We start from the raw sequence: 22,366 nt of genomic DNA on the forward strand, positions 1-22,366 counted from the left end.
TAAATCATTTTTAAATATCGCAAAGCTTTTTTTTGTAGCCAAATGTGACTGTGACTGACTGTACAATAGTACTTTAATAGCATACCTTTTAGTTGTTAGCAATATAACATCACTACAGTTTTTCAAATGTGAGCAGGCCTTCACTTGTAACAGAGAGGGTCCACAAATGTTGTCAGTCTTAGAAAATAATATATATGTGTCAACTGTAAGTAAGTACGGTATTATTAAATAAATAAAACGACAAGTAATAGTTGTAATACTGATGTTTGGTCAACCGGGCAAAACCGGAAGTACACGGATGTGATGTTCTCGTCCTCTGCAACACTAACGGCCCGCTTTACCATTTGAGACAGTCGTTCGGTACTTTCCGGACCTGCTCGGCATCACTCGTCGTCTCTCCTTTCACTGCAGCGCCTTCGCGGAGCGGACTGGCCCGCTGCTCTCATCCGAGTCCTAAGTACACCCTGTCGGATCTATTAAACGACCAGCGCCGGCTCCCCGGAAGCCCTCAGCTCGTGTACAAATGCAAGCTATCAAATGCGTGGTGGTCGGCGACGGGTAAGGAAAAATGCTTGTCAAGATTCTCTCTCTCCTGATGTGTCTATGGGCAAATGATGGGAGGATGCTATGTAGAAAAAGGGGCTGGGGCTCGCTGATCTGTCGATCGCCCTATGTTTGTGCACTCTGTTCCCGATGTTGGTTAGGTTTTTGTTGTTCTGTTCGTGGTTCTATTTCGTTCGTCCCTTAATGGCGGTCTTTAGAGTATCGTAAGGTTATTATTAAGCTAAAATGCGTCGGGATGCTATGCGGACCACCTACACGCCTTGTAGGCCACTGGAGGCAGGCTGAAGTGCTGATGCACGCTTAGGAATGTGTTGTCCTGTTAACAAGCAAACAGGCCCCGCTGCCCCAATTCTTCATTCAGTTGCATGTATGCATCTTCGTCATTACCATACTACAATCACTATAACACTTGTCCATTTAGGCCACTGTGAAACGATCGTCATTATTAAGCTTGGCAACGACAGACAAGCCCCAGTTCGTGTTTTCAAGTCCGCAAAATAACCGTAAGTGGTGACACTAGTTGGTGCATTTCTTTGAAACACTTGCATTTCGTGCCTTTCTTCGTTGCACACTTGAAGATGTATTGTTTGGGACCATATGGACGTCACGTTTACAGGCAGGGAGTGGCCTAGTGGGTCAGTAGTAGTAGTGTCACTGTAACTGGACCAATGCAGAGCATGTTATTCACTGTCCTGTGAGCAGTTTGCCTAATTGCTGTTTTCGCTTCATGCACATAGATGCAAATAAAAAGGACAAAAATATTAAAGAAACACCTCTCAGTAAACTACAACCCCGATAATAACCAGGAATGGGGAGTAACGGAAGGTGTTACGTCTTCAGGATAAAAAATAATGTAGCTGTAATCCGTTACAGTTACAGAAAAAAGAGATTAGAGACAAATTAATTAAAAATGTGGATTCTTTTTCAAGATTACATTTTTAATACATGGAGCGGGACACGCCAAGTCAAGTCCTCGTCTACTCTCAAACTAGTTGGCCTTAAGCTCTCCCGGAGTTAAGTGGACTGGTCACAATATAATAGACCATAGACCAGTGCTCATCCCGCGTAAGGTTTTTGACACAGGTCACTGGATACGTTTTGGTCTTAAAGCGATCTGTTTCAAAAGAGACTCAAAGGGAATTTTAGGAGAAACGTGTGAACGGTTACCATATGGAGGTAGCGGGCTAGCCGTTTGCCTGTAATTTGTAAGTAAATATTCACTAATTCTAATTCCCATCACGAATCACCCACAGATTTACTATTTACGGTAAATGTCATGGTACCAGGGGCGGCTTCATGATTTTTTCTCGCACGGGGATAAAGGGGGGCTCGACCGATACACAAGGGGGCTGAGAAAATAATTTATCAATATATTTTAGAATATCAAATAAACTGCTGGAGGAGCCTGAAGCCACACATATTTCTGATGGGGCTATAGCCCTAGCCCCGGTGTGGCGCTAACCCTGCGTATTGCCAATATCATCTGCTAAACTTGTCAGCAGGAATTTCGAAAAATCTTTTTTTTCACAGTTGACGTCACGTATCATAGTCATAAAAATATTTGCGCGTGTATTATGCGTGCAAGCAAATGTGTGTGTGTGTGTGGGGGGGAGATAACCTAGGTGTTTTATTCATTGGGGTTTTGCGGGTATTTACATGGCCTTGTGCAACAGCTTTAAAAGAGTTATTGACTGCATGTAAACATAGTCAGTGATCTTCTATGTGTGGTACAGGGCTGACCGCCACTGTCTTAAGTACAGTTCAGTTGTATTCCACTTTTTAAGGTTGCGGGAATAACACACAGGGTTAGGAAAACAAAAATGAGGTGGGGGGAGCCTAAATTGAAGGAAGGCACAAAAACGCGCATAAGAGAATCGATCTACACCAGAGGTTACCAACAGAGATACTTCATGGGTACTGATTAATGCAAAGGGCTACCTGTTTGAGACACACTTCTGAAATAACAAATTTGCTCAGATTACATTCATGTCATTAATAATTGATGATATTCATTTATGTGAAGACACTGATCATGTCTTGGCCTAATAATTAGTCAACAGATCAATATATGCAACACTTTATTTCCATAAATCCTTGCCACTGTATAAATTTCTACAACATGTCTAAAAAATTACAATGTCCCATTACTGGTGAGCTTAGAACAGGGGGCTACTCCTGTTGTTAGAACAGAGGCTGCTCATGTGGACATTGCGGGCTGCACATGGACACCATGTTAGTGACCCCTGATGTACAGTACATAAGATAGAAGTACTTCTCATTTACTTCTGGAACACCTAATCTGAAGAAAACGAGAACACAATATTACAGGAGTTGTCACGATTGCGGGAAGGAGGACCCAAATGCAGAAACGCAGGAGAAGCAAGGGGTACTGAAGAAAATATTTATTAACAAAAACCAGCACAAACAAATCTTGAAAAGTCCAAAACTCAAAGTAGCAAAGAAACACTAGAAAACCAAAACACAACTCCAGGAGAAACAAAGAACATGACAGAGACAATGATCTGTCAAGGACAGAACAAAAACTAGTCATTTAAATACAAGCATACTGACAAGACAACGAGAAACACCTGGATGAGACACACAAGGGAGGAGGAAGGGTGGCTAACACAAGGGGGTGGAATGCACACGGGTGGACAAAATCATCGACAAGACAGATAAATGCTGAAAATACAAAGCTAAAAAAAAAAACATAACAGGAGTACCCGTAACACAAAGTAATCCTGGAGCCGATGAGATGGATTCCTGCAGGAACAAAGGGAGGTGACGAGAGCTTGGACTCGCACCCAAAATCCACATTCGCTGTTCATTTATAGTTTAACCAATGAGTCCCGAATCAATTTGAATGTGTTACTAATTGTACTTTTCCCGAAAAAGACGTCATAGTCCAAAAAAAATGAAAAATCCAACTTGATCACGGGTAAATATAGTGCACTTATATAGTGCTTTATTTCCACTATACTGTATGTTGTCTAAAGCTCTTTACCAAGCCTCATGTTCACTTTTTTGAAAACATATTGAAGTGTACATTGTCTCCGTTGTCAAATTTGATAAATATAATAATTTATGTTGAAATAAGTTCCCGTCACTAAAATGTTGCAAAAATGAGTTAAACAAATATTTCCAATCTTTAATCCTAATTGTATAAAGAAACGAAAGGATAAATGGTTTGGTAGAAACTGCAACACAATATAGTTTGTTTGAATGTGAAGAGTCTCAATGATTGTTACCCTTCAAATTTTGTTTTACTTTATTTTTGTGGTTTTAAACACTTAAAGCGATTTTTGTAAAAGACTTGCAAATGTTTTTTTTGTTGTTGTTTCTACTGTATCAAGACAAATGTTTTCTGAAAAATGCTATATGTTTTCCTATTCGAGAATGTATATAAAAGATAAAATAAAAAAAATAAAAAAGTGTACACCAACACGCTAACAGCCACGTCAACCTACAGAAAGTCTTTCCTTTTTAGTTTAAAATAACATATTTTAACCTCCAAGATCCCTCGCCATACACTGACCAATGGCAGAACCTCGGGTCTTCTTTTGGACCAATTTTAAATCCATCCGCTTGCGTCCTACCAGCTGCTTGCTAGCGCTAAGCTAAAATGGGTATTTCTGTCTGCGGTACAGCATCCAAGTTTGCAAACTCCCTTGCTGGGATGACGTCAGAGGCCAATAGCGAGTAAACAAAGGCCTTGACACACTGCTAAGCTGGACTTTATTGACTGACTGCTTAACAATTGGACTTAATTCTCATTTGAATGCACCACGCTTTCACACACGAAGTGCACTCCCCACAAATGTACGTACTGTAGCAACCTTCACAAGTTCTGTGGTGTCCTATAGTCGCATGGGAAGGTTACACGAAAGAGAACGTTGGAGTATGGGGTAGAGGGAACGGAGAAATGACAGCTACGCACGATTAGCATTGTTATTTTAGCTTGATTACAGCCAGCGATCATCCTTTTTTTTCTCAGTAGAGTTAGCTCCCTGCTAGCTCACCACTTGACCTGATTCATTCTGCAATGATGCTGAGAGATGTGAGTGTTGCCACCCAAACATTCCTCTGTGACAATACTTGCAACAATATGTGATAAGCCGTTCCGACTCGAATCCGAAAATTCAGATTCGACGTTCATTTTTAATTCACTGCATTGACAAGTATACTTGTGAGCAAAGAGAAAGACACATTACCGGCAGGCCAAAACACAGAAAGTGACAATTCCAAGGAAATAGTTGTAATGTCCTTTGAGAATAAATGTTCATCTTTTCAAAATGTGACTAAAAAAAATAAACATTTTGCGCACTCTCATTCTCTGTGTGCACACTTATAAATTATTTTAAACAGTTAAACTAACTCACCTCCCAAAAACTTTTTGGGCACTCTCACATAACACTTTCATGCATCACTAATTGTGTGTGAGTAGGTTAGAGGTCACTTTTGTCTGTGATTACAAATGTGCATGTGGGTTGCGGTGGGGGTAAAACCAGAGGCCAACTGTGGCCCTCAGGCAACATGAATGTAGGCCAGTGTCTGTGTGGCATTCACTGAAAGGGAGTAGCTTCCTCCTTTCAATGGAGGACACACACTGTGTACCGATAAGCCATATTCAGAGTGTTATTTTACACATACTGTATGCAATACTTGTCTCTCCGTTGTCTTTCAGGGCTGTGGGTAAGACCTGTCTGCTGATTAGCTACACCACCAATGCATTCCCTGGCGAGTACATCCCCACTGTGTGAGTAAAACAAAGTACTAGGTCATTTAGTACTGCTCTTTTTTGGGGGGCGGGGGGCTTTGGGGGGGGGGGGGGGGGATTAGACCCTATATCATGCCCTCAATGTATTCCAAAATGCATTGAAAGAAAGTGAACAATGATGCTCACTAGTAGGGCTGTGCCGGTCCGTTCGAGTGATCGGAAATCGGGGCCGATCACGTGATTTTCAACTGCTCCGGGTGAGAAAGATCTTTTTTTTTTTTTTAATTATTTTCTGAACTTTTAAAAGGTCACAAAGCTCCAAAATAATCCAAGTGTGCAAATATATTGCCAAATAGTACAGTAGTGTCTTAGTTTTATACAACACAATAGTGTGACTTTTTTTTTTTCCCCGGCCCGATGTAATTTATGTGCCCCACACACCCAACAGACATGTCACTCTCCCCCGCTGCGGACAGCGTTGCGTTTGTCTTCATAGCTTCTTTGAAGCGAGAGGCAAGCCAAAAGGATACAATTTAAATAAGTCTGCCTTGCCTGATATGAAGAAGCCACAGCCTTCTCGCAAAACGGCATCGTCAAAGAGTTGAGACAGCTGAGAAGCGCGACGGACAGATTAGCATTTGTGACACGTCCAAACAACCAACTTCAAATAGAAGTTTAACGACTGTAAATTATTTATTGACAAGCAAGCTTGTTCCCCACTGGTTGCATTTAACGAGGTCATTAATCAATAGCGTCATTTGTAGATGAGAGAAGTCACGCACGTACCCAACATACGCAGCTGTCTGGGCTATTCATTTTAGCCTGCACAAGCCTTTAAATAACAATGTAAATGTATTTTTTACCGTTAAATCAAATGTGTCGAACAGAGAAATCCCTCACTCTACGGCAGGGGTGTCAAACTCATTTTAGTCAGAGGCCACATCGCAGTTGTGGTGTCCCTCAGAGTAGAGGTAAGATCGGGCCTAAAAAAAAAAACAGCCTGACCCGACCCAGGCCCGCGGGTATTAAAGCCCGACCCAGCCCAACCAATTAACTTGATCTGCAGGCCCGAGCCCGAAGCAAACCCGAAATTTCATATTTTATTTGTGAGGACTCGGGAGGAGGAAGGGTGATTTATGATCACAAATTAAAGCCTGTGTTTTGTAACGAAATCTAAGTTAAACAAGACTGTCTAAATATTTACATCTTTCATAGTTCTGTGTCTGCAGAGGTTACATTAACCGACAATTTTCCATCATTGACGGATTTTTTTTAAGAGTTGACGGAAAATATTTAAGGCCGTCTGTGATTTTGACGGGTTGAAAATTGGGCCATAAACCACAGCAGCAGTACGTCCTTAAGAATCTAGCGCAGCACTTTTAAGAGAGAGAGAGAGGCAGAGAAACAAAGAAGAACAATGACGGGTGGATAATAGACAGAGACAGGAAGGAGTTCTCTGAATTGTCATTGCAAGAGTGTAGTACTAAAGTACTAAAGTACAGTACGTGTTGTGATGAGGCGACTTCTGTTTTTTTGCGGACCTTAGTTTCCTTAGTTTAGTATCCACACATTTTAGTATACATTTTTATAAACTACATTTAATTAAAAAAAAAAGTTAGTGAGAAAGAAGCCCGGTCCGACCCGAACGTAATGATTGACATTTTAGGCTTCGGGGGTCGGACTCGGGCTTGGGCTAAAGATCTTACCTCTACCTCAGAGGGCCGTTATGACTCTGAATATAAACGTATGATCGCCTTATATGATCACATATACGCAACAAATTGATGGATAGCTAGTTTTGAAAATATAAGACTGTAAGTAATTATTTGTTCAATTATTTTGCTGTTTATTTTATAGGGGAGGAGTGGGAACAAATTAATTTTTGTGGAAAACATTTTGAAAAATTAGGGCGAGGACCAAAACCCACGGCGAGGCTGCATTCAGCCATTTTGGTCCTCAACTTTGGAATAGCCTGCCAGAGGACATCAGGTCCGCAGAGACTGTTGATATTTTTAAGAGGAAGCTACCTTTTTAGTTTGGCTTTTAAATAATTTAAATAAGGATTTTCTCTTTTTCTTTTTATTGGGGACTATTTTTGCTTTATCATATTTTAACATACTGATTTGAGTTCTTAGATTATATTACTGTCTTGTCTTTTAGTTTGTTTTTTTTTATGTTGGTTTTAGCTTTTAGCTCCAGTGTTTCTTCATGGGGGGCCTCCGCGTGGGGGGGTGGCTGCACTTCCCGCGGGGGGCGTCACCCGCAGGGGCTCCTCAGGTCAGGTGACCGGACCGGGGGCCTCTACACTAGGTGTGGGATCTCCCCGGCTAATCTGGGCCAGGGGTCTCTGTGATGGTGGCACTCCCCGTGGCCCGTGGCTGTCATTCCCCTCAGCGTGGATGAGCCCCCCTTGGGTAGCCTTTCCTCATATGGTTTCTCTGTGCCTTGTCATGTCTTTTTTAACACAGTTCATCAGGTTGTGTGCTTTGTGTGTGTGTGTGTGTGGGTGTGGGTGTGTGTGTATTGCGAGTGCTGATGTACTGGCGGATATACAATATGTCTTTGGGATTGTTGGGAGGGAGGGCGGTAGCCGGTCTTCATTTTATGTTGTGTTTTGGACATTTTTATTGGACAGCACTTTGAGTTGCATTTTTTTTGTATGAAAAGTGCTATATAAATAAATTTGATTGATTGAAATAACACACTTCAGTATCTCTGTGTTAAAAGTGAAAACAATTTGCAAGAAACGTGAAGTTGACGCACATGATTTGCCTTCGCGGGCCACATGAAATGAGCTTGCGGGCCGGATCTGGCCCCCGGACCTTGACTTTGACACCTGTGCTCTACGGTAATGCTTATATGGGCTATACTGTACAACCAAATTGGTCCCATTTGCATGCCCAGGTAATAAAATGGAAATACATTTTTATAAAGCATCCAGCACATTGTATTGTGTTTTAAGTTACCATTCAATTAGTGTAAATGTCATGGCTAAAACCCATTAAGAAATTCAGTACAAAAAAAACTGACATGATAAAACAAGTTCTGAGATGAAGCAATGCAATATGTGTATGACCAAATGTTGTGCATAAAAATAAGAGGAAAAAATATCAAACTTTGAGTTTATTTTGAGTATTACAAAAAGAAAGTGGCACTATTTGGTGGAATGTTCCATAAAATATAAATATATAATAACATATACATGTTGATGTATGTATATTTCTATATTAATTTGAGAAATATCAGATGCACACTTTTTTTTCTTCATGCATTGCCGAGGTATCGGATCAGGACTCGAATCGGTATCGGATCAGGACTCGAATCGGTATCGGATCAGGACTCAAATCGGCATCGGATCAGGACTCGAATCGGTATCGGATCAGGAGTCGAATCGGTATCGGATCGGGGTATCGGCAGATCACAGATCTCAAAATCAAACGACTTGGACTAGAAAATCAAATATATTTCATGATGCATTGCGCCAATACAGAAAAGGGATTTCCCATTTCTATTTATTTTTTGGCATGAGACAAATTCACACATTGTGGTGCCAAAATATCTTTTATATAAATGAAGCAACACATCCCTAACAATAGTAGACTGTAATAAAGTGCTTGTAAGTTGTTTGTATTAATCTTTTTTAATATTGCAACTTGTACGAGTTATGAGCCGTTGCTTGGTCGATTCTTTGCATTGAGTTGCAAGACAAAACTTCAGTTATCGGTGAAATTCAGATACACCTCTGCTCGAGTGAAGTGGGGGAAAAAAATGAGATCCACAGGGCTGAATGATTTTTTTCCCCCTCAGGTCACCCTCACGTGTATTTTTTAACAAACACAAGCAATAAATGAATCTGTATTACAATAAACAGTATCAGATTTATTATACATAGATGTTTTGGTCTTGTCATGTGGACGGCACTACTGAAGCTCTGAACGTATCAAGAAACTATATACTGCAGATAAATATACATGTGTAAAAATAAAGCCTACTGCCTGACCAAATTGAGGCACGTTTTGTTTTTTTTCCCCCAAAATTGTAGCCTTTATGATTTGAAAATTGCATTCTACTACAGTGCAACGTCATTGTTCAACGTATTTGTTCAGCCCTAATTCGCAGATGCACTTTCAGCGGCCAATCGCAGAGCACATACAGCACAGACAAACAAGCTTCATACTATTAGGTAGGGCTACAAAATCTGGTCACTTTTATCAAGTATCAATCTTTCCTTCTTTAAGCTTTGACAACTACTCCGCCAATGTGATGGTGGATGGTAAACCAGTCAATCTGGGCCTTTGGGATACAGCAGGACAAGAGGACTACGACAGGCTCAGACCATTATCTTACCCACAGACGGTAATCAAACCTGCTCTCACAGTAAACATTCTGTTGCTGCACTCTTTCTGTTCATCTTTTTTTAATAAGCTCATTTACTCTGTTGGCCAGCCATTTGATGATGCTAATAATAATAATATAGGTAAATAAAATGTATACTGTATATTTTGTTTATTGAAATTCTGTTGTGGGTATATTTTAATGTAAATTGTGTCAGATAAATGAATGAGAAGCAGTTGGTGGACCGCTGAGAGCTTTGGCTCTCGCGCTGCGTGTGTCTGTTGTGCTGTTATAAAATACATACATATTATTTTGTATTTATTATTTTTCTAAAATTTTTGCAATATTGTTTTGTGGGTATATATTTATTTATTTATATTGTGCTTAAGTAGTTATTCCTTTTTGATTTGGTTTGGTACGGCCCATTTCCTGAGCAAAGAAGAAACGAGAGAGAGAGAGAGGTGAATTAGAGCGAGGCAAGAAACAAAACACTGTCCTGCCGTGTCGGTTGTCTTTACCAAGGAAGACGCCAGAAGAAATACATAAAGTCAAACCTATATTGTAACTCGCCATACCACATCCTCCGAAGATAAGGAAGAACAACTTTTAAGGGTTACACTACCAACAATGTACGTCACAACTATCACTGGGGCAGGGGGTCCACAGCCTTGTGCCAGCCGAGCAATTCATCCTCATCGTCAATATTTTGAAGCAGATGTAACGCCTCCTCTACTCTAAAGCTTATTTTTAAATATACATGAATAGATCATGGTCACCAGCAGCCGTCAAGGCTGGCAGCCGCTGGTTGCTATGGAAACCTTAATCACACGATCAAAAAAATTGATGTCGTCAAAAGGGATTAAGGCCAAAAATAACGCGCTAAACTGATACCCGTAATTTGATTATTTGCCGCTGTGTTTTTCTCGAAAATGTCTAGTCTCCCGCAGGCTGAAATGTATGCCTGCCTGTCTGCAGGGCACATGCGCAGTAGAGGTAATCCGGGTCATCTGTGATGTAAAACAAAAGCATTGTGTGTCAAGCTAATCGTCGTTAGCATCGGCGGGGAATTTAATGTTGCGCTTGATAATAAATGAGATCGATGGCCTTCAAGACAAAATAGTAATGTAAATTGTTACTTGAAGCTTCTTATGCAAAGATTTGACTTAAAATTCCCAACTGAGAAAGTATTTACATGGTCTAACAAATCGGGGTCTTCTCAATCTAGGATTGATTATTGGTTAGTATCGAGAAGTCTTAAGGAATATACAACGACACAAATTTTGGCCACTCCTTTAACAGATCACAAAGCTATTCGCATTCTTATCCCTCTGTTTCCCTCTGCTTGCCATAATCCCTCATATTGGAAGATGAATTTGAAAAATGAAGAGGTAAAAATTGAAATTAAAAAAATTATCCTGAAGTACTGGAATGAGGCCCAAACTGACAACACTTATAGTAATAAGTGGGAACTTATGAAATTTGAAATTGCTAAGGATGTAAGAAAATATAGCAGTGATTTAGCTAAACTGAAAAGGTTAGAGGAAGATGAGATCACTTCTATCATAACTTCGCTTTCTAAAAAATCTCCTGCATGTCTTTCTGTTAATGAAAAAGAGACACTCACTGAATATCAAAGCAAGCTTGACGACTTATATATGCTTAAAGCAAAAGGTGCCTTTGTAAGATCGAGGCAAAAATGGATGGAAGAGGGGGAGAGAAACTCGGCATACTTTTTTAGATTAGAAAAATCGAACTCTAAAATTAACACTATCCGGCAACTTAAAATTGATAATGTTATCTGTGATGATCTCAGACAAATTGCTATATACTGCTCAAATTTTTACAACAAATAATACACTTCTCAGTATTGTAATAGGATTGCGTCTGCTTTCCTAGATTCAATTAAAGTGAACAGTGTTGACATAATTAGAGAGATCTGTGACGCTCCTTTGACTCTCCAAGAAATTACCGACTCAGTTAATAGGCTTAAACCTAATAAATCTCCCGGGGTAGATGGAATTATTTCAGAGTTTTATAAAGCGTTCGCAGAATGGTTAGCTCCCTTATTTTTAAAGTATTTACAGAAAGCATTGATAATGATTCGCTCCCTCCTACATTAACACAAGGTCTGATTACGCTCATTCCTAAATCCAAAAAAGCCGTGTTGCTGCTTGATAACTGGCGCCCTATTTGTCTTTTAAATAACGATTACAAGATATTAGCAATTACACTTGCCAAACGACTCAAACTAGTATTGGATGCGATCATAGACGAATCTCAGTCCGGATTTATGAATAACAGGCACATATCTAATAATATTAGATTGGTGCTAGATATTCTAGATTACTCTGAACTAATCAATGACAACAGTTATATTCTATTTCTGGATTTCTATAAAGCTTTTGATTCAGTAGAACATGACTTTATTTTTTAATTCTTTAGAAAAATTAAAAAATCCAAAAGTCCGAGCGTATTTCATAAAAATACTTAATATGATGCAAACTTCCCTTTCATACGAGGACTGCAGTGATAAACAAACATCTCATAAAGAAGAACGCTGCGGCAGATGCCCGATTTCATTTCTGATATAAGACAGTCGTTTTTGGAAGCTAGCTGTCGTTAGCCCACGCAGGCTACCGTGTGCCTCTGTGTTGCGTTTATGAACTCGGACATCTCAGTACTTACATAACATGACTATTTGCCACAAGCCCTTACACATTTTGAATGTGTAAATCAAATTGTACATATGAGAGAAGCAAAACTAATTAAGGTTTAGTTTTCTTTAGCATAGTGCATTTTCCCCGATTTGGTGGCCAAGCAAAGTGAAATATGTTGACTAGTCAGCATAGTATATAGTTTTGGTTCCATTTTAAAATACAATTAACATATCTTTAAAAAATTAAGGCCACAGTATCGCCTTCAATTTCAATTACTCCATCATGTATAAAAATGTCAGGAATGCAAAGTTTAAGACAAATTGAATGTACTTTCAACCTTAATTGTGTTTGATATTTTTTTGTACATAACGTAAAGAATTCAAGCTGTAAGCTACCGATGGTCATATAAGAGCAGCTGCTTGCTGGTGCGATTATGCCGTGATTCACATATGATCCAATAAATCAACTAATCGCGACTCCCGTTGGTGATTAGTCGACTAGCAAAATAATCATTTGCGGCAGCCCTGCAGGAGAGCCCTCACAGCGACGCTGCTTGCAGTTCTACGCTTTACTGCTGCTAAGTATGGCCAGTGCGGCAGCAGGAGGGCCAACCAGCCATTTCTTGTTCATGTAAAATATTTTTTATGCCTTTTTAAAGTATTTGTCGGTTTTTTATCTCCGTGGTATCAAAATAGTGGGTATCGATATTGAGTTTGAAATTTTAGTATTGTGACAACCCTACCGACAAGTATAGTGCAGTTTTGGAAATTGGTGACTGTTCTGGTTTTGTTGCTAACTTACCTTAGAAATACAGCACTCCTAAAACAGAATTAAATGGATTGCATTTTTACCCTCTAGCCCTTAATAACTCAGCAAAATTTAAGAAATTGTCTGTCTCTTGAAATATTTTTGTAGTATACGTTGATGAAATGTATACATTAACGTGCAAACGTGAGTTTATATATCAAACGTACACTTTATAATATCAAGGCTATAACAAAATGAGTGTAGTAATAATTACCTTAAATTATATAAATAGGGCAATCTATTTTGACTATAAATCTTTTTTTTTCGGACAAGGAGCCATTTCCCGTAATCCTCGTGCGTATCCTTTAAGGCAGTCCTTTAAGGCAGTCAGACGCAACACATGATTACTACCAACTAATTTGTGTATTATTAAATACCAGTAAATAAATAACATTGACAAATATGGGAAATAAAATAGAATTTATTTAAATGGTTATTTAGGATTTAAATAATCGCAGTTAAAATATTTTCTCCAGAATATGGCATCACCAAGCCACCAAGAGTTGAAGGATTTATGACAGCATTCTATTACAGCATTCCGAATGTGTGGTTTTATAATGATAATGCAAAAAGCTGCCGAGTTATAAAATAAATAGCCATACAACTTTTTAAAAAATCTTGCGATGTAGTCAAATAATTATCGAGTGTTGCACATTTGTACCTCCTAGTACTTCAGTGTCCTATAATTGTTAAAGGATAAGTCACATACATTTAATAAAATGGTTTATCAGTGTTTTTTCCACCACGTACCATCTAAAAAAAGAAACCCTTGGCTTTGCTCATTTTAAGGAGGATGAGATGAGCAGCAGAAAAAAAGGGAATGGGTGGATCCTTTACTAATGGAATTGGATAGTTGAATCTCTTTCATGAGCTAGAGTTCCACCAAAACTGCTTCGAGGTTCATTTCGGGTTGAGCAGGGAGCTGTGTCTGAAACATGTGTCCCAAAGCACGGGACAGTGAGGCACCACATTTAGTGAGGCTTCCTCCATTGTCCTCATACCTCTAAATAAATTGCACTAAAACTAAATCGCTCTGCCAGCGCCTCTTTTATTAGAGGCGCTTTCTGACGTCATGGCAACAAGGCACTCGAATAGAACAATTTTTAATTCCAGGCGCCTTGCCGTCGCAGCAAACGTACTTCTGCCACGCTACATTCCTTAGTGCCGCCCCCTCACCACTTACACAGTGAATAGGTTTGTTAATGACGGGCTGCTAAGTGCAGTGTGAAAAGGCCTTTATGCGTGCAACGAAACTGAGAAAGATGTTTTTATTTCATATTATTGTAGTCACAGTGATATTATGTGCAGTTTAAATATTAATAATGTGCTTGAACGGGAAGTCAACCCAAAAATGTTCTTTAGAAGAATATGCTCTATGTAGTCCCACTAGTCTAAACACGACATTTTGGTGAGTATTGTGTTTGTGGAATATGAGTTGAGCAGTAAAATCCACCTGTTTTTGTACATCTCAGGGGGCGACCATTTTGTCGACCGATAATGACATCACAGTTGCTCAGGCAAATGACAAAATTGCTGACCCCTGAGATGGCCCAAAACGGGTGGATTTTGCTGCTTAACTCATTTGACGCCAAAACTTATAAACACTTCTGCAGAAACATTGTTCGTGGATGCCATGGTGTATTAATAATTTTTTCTTTTTTTTTTTTTAAACTATAATAAAGGATTTTGCACAGGTCCCCAGCAAGTATCAAGACTTTGGGAGTGCTTTCAATTAGAGATAGACCGATAAGCTTTTTTCAGGGCCGATACCGATTATTAGTAGTCAAGAAGGCCGATAACCAATATTTTGAGCCGATATTCATTTTCAGTAAAAAGGAAAATATTGGCATCAAAATCTAAAGAAAATTTTACTCTTAACTTTGTTGCAACATCTTTAAGCATGTTTATTGAACAATGTGCCAGGTTTGCATAATTTTGATTTTTTTTTTTTTAAATTATTCAAGACATTTTTGACAATATACATCTCTGTTATAAAATTCGAACAAAAAGTTCAGGGAGCACCCGGGGTTGTCAGCATGTCTTATAAAGGATAAATGAAAATTTAAACGATAGCTACATGTAGTTTTCTACAGTAAATGAAAATTTCAAAATGACAGAAATGTTTTTGTTTTGATTTCCACAATTTTAAATTGATTTATTATCGGCCATCAGAGTTTTAAAAAAGGCAGCTGTCGATATTCGTCAAAAAGCCAAATATCTGTGCCGATAATTAGCCCGGCCGATAATCGGTCTACCCCTACTTCCAATATGAAAAATCACCACTAGATGGCAGGAGTGGCTAGTTTTTCACAACGGCCAGAACAGCCCAAGTCCTTATATGCAGCGCTTGAGTGTGTGTGTATGCTCGACGGCGACACCACGTGACAGGTGGCATGCGGAAGGACTCTCGTTTTACAACACGGTATTTTCAATCAAAGAAAGGTGACATAGTCCAATCGTCATCCTTGTTTGAAAGGAAAGGGATGATGTAACGGGCACGTGATCGTGGTTACCGCCCTGCGTGTGGAAAATGAAATTGAATTCCCCAGAAACATGTTCCAGTGTTAATGTACAGTCAGACAGGAGAGAAGTGACCACCCCTTTTAGAGGCGTCGACGTGAACACACATTGTGCAGTGTTTATTTTGTAATAAACTTATTTTGCCATTTTTTTGGGGGGGGCGGGGGGTTCTTTATGATGTAATAAAGCAAACAACTATTTTCAAGAAACATGAACAATGTTCAACTGCTGTTTACTAAAGAACAGTGAAGGGTAGAAACATACTTTTTTTTCTGATGAAAGAAGAGCATTGATAGGTTCCATGTTTATACAAATACAGAACAAAATTTTCTGTAGACCTTAAAAAATTAGTCAAAATGGTCAAAAATGGCTGGCACCGGCGCTTCCCATTTGAGAACATCGTCCGGCACTGAATGAGTTAACTCATATTCCACAAATGCAACATTAATCAGAATGCCATGTTTAGACTAATGCAGGCGCATAGAACTTTTTAGTACAAGGAATTTTTGGGGGTTGACTTCACCTTTAAGTGTAGAAAATGAAAAAAATTGCCATATGGAATTGCTCGTTAAAGTTAAATAAACAGTGTACTTCCAATACAAAAAATTAAAACAAACCATAAAAGATTAAATGCGAATGCATTACACTTAAAAGTTAAATATAACTGAACTATACTTTACTTAATAAAAGCCACTTTATTTGAGAAGCAAAAAAATGTACTGCATTGAAAATCACCGTTATATCCCTAAACAAGGAGTAACATTATCTTTACTTTGTATGTAACTTAGCACTGACAAATCAGCAAAAATCAATTTGAATTTACGACAACACTCGGTCTTCTCTACACACACGCAGCTAGTCTCATGCATACAGATCTTGCTCTCAACTAGTCATGTTTTTGGTTCTCTCCCAGGATGTGTTCTTGATATGCTTCTCCCTGGTCAGTCCGGCTTCCTTTGAGAACGTCCGAGCTAAGGTCAGTACGCTGACTGATCGCCCCAAGTCCCCTCCCTTCCCTTTTACTCCCGCCACGCCGAGTCTGACCACAACGAGGCACATCTTTGGCTCCACCTGGCTTATTACACTGCCCACTACTCGTCCAGACCTCGTTTTACAATCTAGCGGATTTGTACCCTCTGGGCCACGAAAAGGGTTGCAAGATGAGGTCTGAATGAGTTCAAACACTCTGCAAAGTGAGCGTGCCGGCCCTCTGTGGTTTTGTCTGCTGAGCATCATGAGATGCTTTCATACCAAATCACACTTTTCTGAGGGTCAAAGCTCGCAGTGTAGTGTGTGTGTATAGCTTGCCCGAGGATATTCTGTGCCCATACATGCTTCCATTCCAGATAGATCCGTCGCCAATTTTCTCACAATGATGGAAAGGCGTGCAACACTCTGCCTCTGTATCAAACTAACTTCTCGCTTTCTCTCCTGTCACCAACTTGGACATGCATTTGTGCGGATGCGTGTATGTATCTGTGTGTCCTTGCATTTGCGTGTCTGTGTATGTGTGGCGCTTCAGTGGTACCCCGAAGTGAGACACCATTGCCCCAACACGCCCATCATCCTCGTGGGCACCAAACTCGACTTGCGAGATGACAAGGACACCATTGAGAGGCTGCGGGACAAGAAGCTCTCCCCCATCACCTACCCGCAGGGTCTGGCCATGGCAAGAGAGATTGGTGAGATCATGTTTTCCAAATGTCAAGGGGGGTGCATTTGATTTGATGTATTTACAGCATTTCTAAGGCTGTGCAATTAAATGAAATTGAATTACAATTACCACACTCCACGATTGCGGCACGGTGGTCGACTGGTTAGCACGTCCGCCTCACAGTTCAGAGGTCGTGGGTTCGATCCCGGCTCCGGCCTCCCTGTGTGGAGTTTGCATGTTCTCCCCGTGCCTGCGTGGGTTTTCTCCGGGCACTCCGGTTTCCTCCCACATTCCAAAAACATGCATGGTAAGTTGATTGGACTCTCTAAATTGCCCCTAGGTGTGATTGTGAGTGCGGTTGTTTGTCTCTGTGTGCCCTGCGATTGGCTGGCAACCAGTTCAGGGTGTCCCCCGCCTACTGCCCAAAGACAGCTGGGATAGGCTCCAGCACGCCCCGCGACCCTTGTGAGGAGAAGCGGTACAGATAATGGATGGATGGACACTCCACGATTACAAAATTGGCATAATCGTAAAAAACGATTCATATTCATTTATATCCAACACACTATGTTTGTTTACACAAGGACGTCGGTCCGTGTAACTTCCGTTCATTCTATTTCCGATTTTGGTACGCAAATCTGAAAACAAAAAAATTGGGTGTTTTCTCGTTTTTCAATAAATGGAGCTGGTTTAAAAAATACAATTTAGAGCCATATTGCATAAAAATATAGCCATTAAATTGGATTACGTATCGTTTTCCTGTTGTTATTTTTTGTATTCCCAGATTAACACGAAGAATCCAAAATATGTTAATCCAAAATGCGAAATTGCAGGGATATTCTAAAATCCCGATTACAAAGTGACCAGAGGTCGTTTACCCGGAAGCAGAAGCCGTCTGTAACGGCAGCGCTAACAGAAGTAGATTCCGTTTGGCACGAATTTGAAGTCTGGGCGAGATGGTGTCCCTCGAACCCTATGGATATTTAATAAGAGAAATAAAATCGCTCTAAATCTCTTGCAAAATGCCAGCAGATGGCAGTACTGGGTCTCTTGGATGAGATCACCCTGTATCAAAGCAATGTGTATGCTTTTGAACATGGCACAACTGGAAATTCGACTAGTGTTTGACACATTAAATCTACTTCAAGCAGTGTCACAAAAGACGGAAAAGATGTTTAGTTAATTTTAGAAGTAGAAGTGATGACGAAACGTACATACATACACATACTGTACGTGCACACGTATAAACACACACACATGCATGGCACGATGCATGCACATGCACACACACAACTGAATACTACTACTACTACAAAACAGCGTGCAAATAGTTTGTAAAGTGTGTCAAATGTAAAACTTACACTGGTGAATATTTCTAAATACTAAATAAATACGATCATTTTATGGACTATTCAGATGATTGAGGCGTCTTTAAAACAAAAATTTTGAATCATAAAAGTCACTGGTTGTTTTCTGCGTTTCTTTGGTCCAGAATAGGCGATTTGGGTGAAACCAACCCATGTTCTACTGCTGATTACAATTTTTTTTTGTGATTAAAGAAAACTAGAATCTTTCATTTGTTAGTTTCTGTGTTCACGTAGTCTTAAAACACAATATTCAGTGAGCCTTGAAAGATCAATCAGAATGCTTATGGTTGAGAGACGCTACCACCTTTGCCAAGCTGACTCCAATTGACGGACTCGGTGGTCCCGAGAATCAATATCTTTTCGGGAAACATTATCTCTGATCATGGCCTTTTCCTGGTCCTCAGGGGCTGTGAAGTACCTCGAGTGTTCCGCGCTGACCCAACGAGGCCTGAAGACAGTGTTCGACGAGGCCATCCGAGCCGTGCTCTGCCCCCCGCCTGTGAAGAAGAGGGGAAAGAGGTGCACCATATTCTGAGAAGAAGACTGCGAAAACATGTCACTGCAAGTCATTAAACAAGAACCACTACATCTCCAGGATGACGAGGAGCCAAAACTAGCTTGAGTGGGTGTGCACTGCTAAGATTGCTTTCTTTATATTGATGTTTTTTCAACGCGATATTGGCAACAGGACCAATATTTCTCTGATTGTGTTCTCATTACTGAATAAGGTCAAATACATTGACTGTGTACCTACAGTACTTTGTATTCATAGAACCACACTGAGTTCCCATGAGGGCTAACAAAGGTTTCTATTACTCGTCTTACACCGCTACATCTTGTCTTTCTTAGTCCTGCTTGCTTGAATGAATGCAGTGTTGACTGATAGAACGTGAACTGTGAACATGTCTTAAAATACGGAGTCAATTCTTAGATTAGAAGAGTCATATGAGGAACTACTTGAAGATTTAGCCGTCAGTAAAACGTAGTCCTTAAATTACGATTCAAGCATGATGACATCAAGGAACTGTTATTGAACGCCGTTGTGTAAAAATAGCGCTGGAATTTCATGGCGAATATTGATTCATAGAAAAATACTTGTTTGTACATTTAAAGCTGAAAGGCATCATGACTTGAAAATATTACTGAATGAAAGTACAAATACTAAGAAGTGCTGTCCTGCTATTTAGTTAGAATGACTTTAAAAAGTCAATATGATGAAAAACATGTTAGATTGGGTAAGATTTAGCAATCAGTAAAATAAGTCCCGGAATTTCAAATTTAAGCAAAATGGCAAAGACATTTTAGCTAAGGGAACAATATTCTAAATTTTAACGAGTCTGTCAAATTTGTCCTAAATGAATCATAATGTTTCATGGGAATAATAATTAAGATGCAATACTTAAAAATCGAATACTCCTGGAATTACAATGAAATTATTAACCATTCACTGCCAGATATTTTCAGACCCTCTTTTACCCTAATGTTTGAAAAAATTTGAAAAGTATCAAAATAAATTCCTGGGATTGAATGGCTAGACTGTGAAAAGACAAACAAATACGTCAATGGCAGTGAATGAGTTAAGGAAAATTCTGGCCCATGTGTCAGAAAATTTGTAGGTCATCAGCTGTCAGTGACATTTTATTTGTCCTGTTAATTATATATTTGAATATATATCATATTTTATTATTATTTGGAATGTTTGTTCTTAACACCCTGGCAGGGCCGTTTAGAAAAACAAATTGTTACAAATACGTAGTTAGTAAAGGTATTGTATTTCGGAACAAACTGATTTAGGGTAGAAGGTGTTTTCACTTGATGTTGTGGGCTAATAACTAGCGGGTCAGTGGAATATTTTTTTTCTGTGTTGCATCTCAATTTAATGGAATTTCAAAATTAAAAAATAATGTAAGGGTTTTCCAGAAGACAATGACTGCTCTTAGCCCACCTTGCATGAGTTGTATAATTTCTCATATTTGGCAAACCTGTTGTTGCGGAGATATAATTTTAATGGCATCCTTCTTTTCTGACTTTTTGTTTATACTAAACATATGTTTCGAGCACAATGAAGGAATATCAAATCTATTAAAATTGTGCTGTATTCCTTTTGGACTAATACGAATTTCTTTCATTCTCTGGATAAAAATGACCACATTAGCAGCATTGATCCAAACTATGCGGATAAGAGGACAGTTGTGACTTTCGATATCAATTTATTTATTGAGATACATTTAAAAAACAAACAAACAAACATGTTACGCAAGATGAAATCCTCGACTTCCCTGTTGATTATATGGACATTTTGTTGTTTGTGGTCAATCATCGTCTGATGTTACTTTTTTTGAGTAACTTCATCTTAACTGTGAACATGTGACAGACAAACGAAAACCTTGCTGCCTCTGAAGGTGGAGGAGTTTGCATGGGTCTTAAAATATTCTGCCATTCTTTTGATGTTGTGTGTGTGTGTGTGTGCAAGCGTGCGCGTGTGTGTGTGTGCGTGTAAGGACGTCATTTGATAGTCTGGGGAAAGTGCATGAGCGACAGTATTGTTTTAAGCCAAGTTTTTAGTGTCAAATTTTTGGTACTATTTCATATTGTACTGCAGTAATGAACACGGCTGTCAAAACGAAATGACATCTTATGATGTACAAAATAACTGTTAGAAAATGAATGCTTTATGAATACCTAAGTGAAGCCTATTTAGCTCTTATAACTCAAAAATAAGGCAAAGTGATTCATGTTGAAGTTAGAAGTGTTGCTAACGTTGTAAACTAAAGGGGCCAATTTTAGTTGGGTTATCTGTCGGTGACAAAAAAAATGCACCTTTTATGAAATATAATAAATGCATTTCTGTATGGGTGCAGGGCTATGGTGTGTTTGTCTCCCCCTATTGGAGAGATACAGCACTCCTACCGTTTTTGTCTTGATTGTTTTTTTTGGCTGGCATAGCAAACTATGTGGTTGAAAAATGTTGTGTTGTCCTGCCTAGATAAGGTGTCGAAGTAAAGCTGACAAATGCAGCACCAATTCCTAATCTACTACTGCATGGACGTTCTCTGGTTATTTGACACACTGTAATTCTTAGAGAGGTTGAAATGCATTGGCCATGTATGTATGTAATGTAAGATGAATTGTATACTTGTTCCAACTGTGTCTCATTTTTAAAAATTTTATTACTTCACGTCTGTGTGGTTAAATATTTCAATTTTTTGGAATACTAAACACAAATGTATATGTACGTCCGGCTTTTTGTCCTGATTTATTCGACACAAGAGACATTACATGTAAATCAAAGAAAACGGAATAAAAGTACCTGGATATGGACAATTACAGCTGCGTGTTGTTTAGTTATCTGACATTTCTGCCAATTGAAATTTTCCTTTTATCTTCAATTTGGCTCGTTGTTTTTTTTCAAATCGGTTTTGGTTTTCATCACGGGGTTTCAAGATTACAGAGAGTGGTCAATAGCTTCACTACTAGTAAAATATTGATTGAATTCACATTCACTAATGTACCAGCAGGATTACTTCATTAACCGATATGGAGTCAAAATCAAGTGTCTCGATATGAACCAGTGAAGTTTTACACAGCAATGTACAAGCACATAAATTAGTACCGTATATTGTTATTTTTTTAAACTGAGCCTTATCTTTGCAATGTCATGATTAATTTGATCACATTGGTATTTCATAATAAGTGCTAATAGATTTTCAGTGTACCATCATTTGCTTGAAAATAACTATTTTGA

General features: G+C 39.2%; 1 protein-coding gene across 1 annotated transcript; it reads left to right on the forward strand.

Annotated features, from left to right (window-relative positions):
* The first annotated feature begins 335 nt into the window (after positions 1 to 335).
* rac3b (Rac family small GTPase 3b) lies at positions 336 to 21,950 on the forward strand. The gene is made up of 6 exons (XM_086015660.1): positions 336 to 558; positions 5,249 to 5,320; positions 9,520 to 9,637; positions 16,514 to 16,576; positions 17,123 to 17,282; positions 19,026 to 21,950. Exons 1-6 carry the CDS (start codon positions 524 to 526, stop codon positions 19,154 to 19,156), a joined length of 579 nt encoding a protein of 192 aa, XP_085871786.1. The 5' UTR covers positions 336 to 523; the 3' UTR covers positions 19,157 to 21,950.
* Positions 21,951 to 22,366: the final 416 nt, after the last annotated feature.

The sequence above is a fragment of the Filicampus tigris genome, chromosome 19 (assembly GCF_054856515.1).
Source record: "Filicampus tigris isolate MCC_2025a chromosome 19, RoL_Ftig_1.0, whole genome shotgun sequence".
Classification (NCBI taxonomy): Eukaryota; Metazoa; Chordata; class Actinopteri; order Syngnathiformes; family Syngnathidae; genus Filicampus; species Filicampus tigris.

What these genes read in the sequence shown, in the direction of transcription:
- rac3b (XM_086015660.1), top strand. Translation starts at nt 524, where the DNA reads ATGCAAGCTATCAAATGCGTGGTGGTCGGCGACGG. An exon ending in TGCGTGGTGGTCGGCGACGG is followed by an intron (nt 559 to 5,248) that starts GTAAGGAAAAAT and finishes GTTGTCTTTCAG; the next exon opens with GGCTGTGGGTAAGACCTGTC. An exon ending in GGCGAGTACATCCCCACTGT is followed by an intron (nt 5,321 to 9,519) that starts GTGAGTAAAACA and finishes TCCTTCTTTAAG; the next exon opens with CTTTGACAACTACTCCGCCA.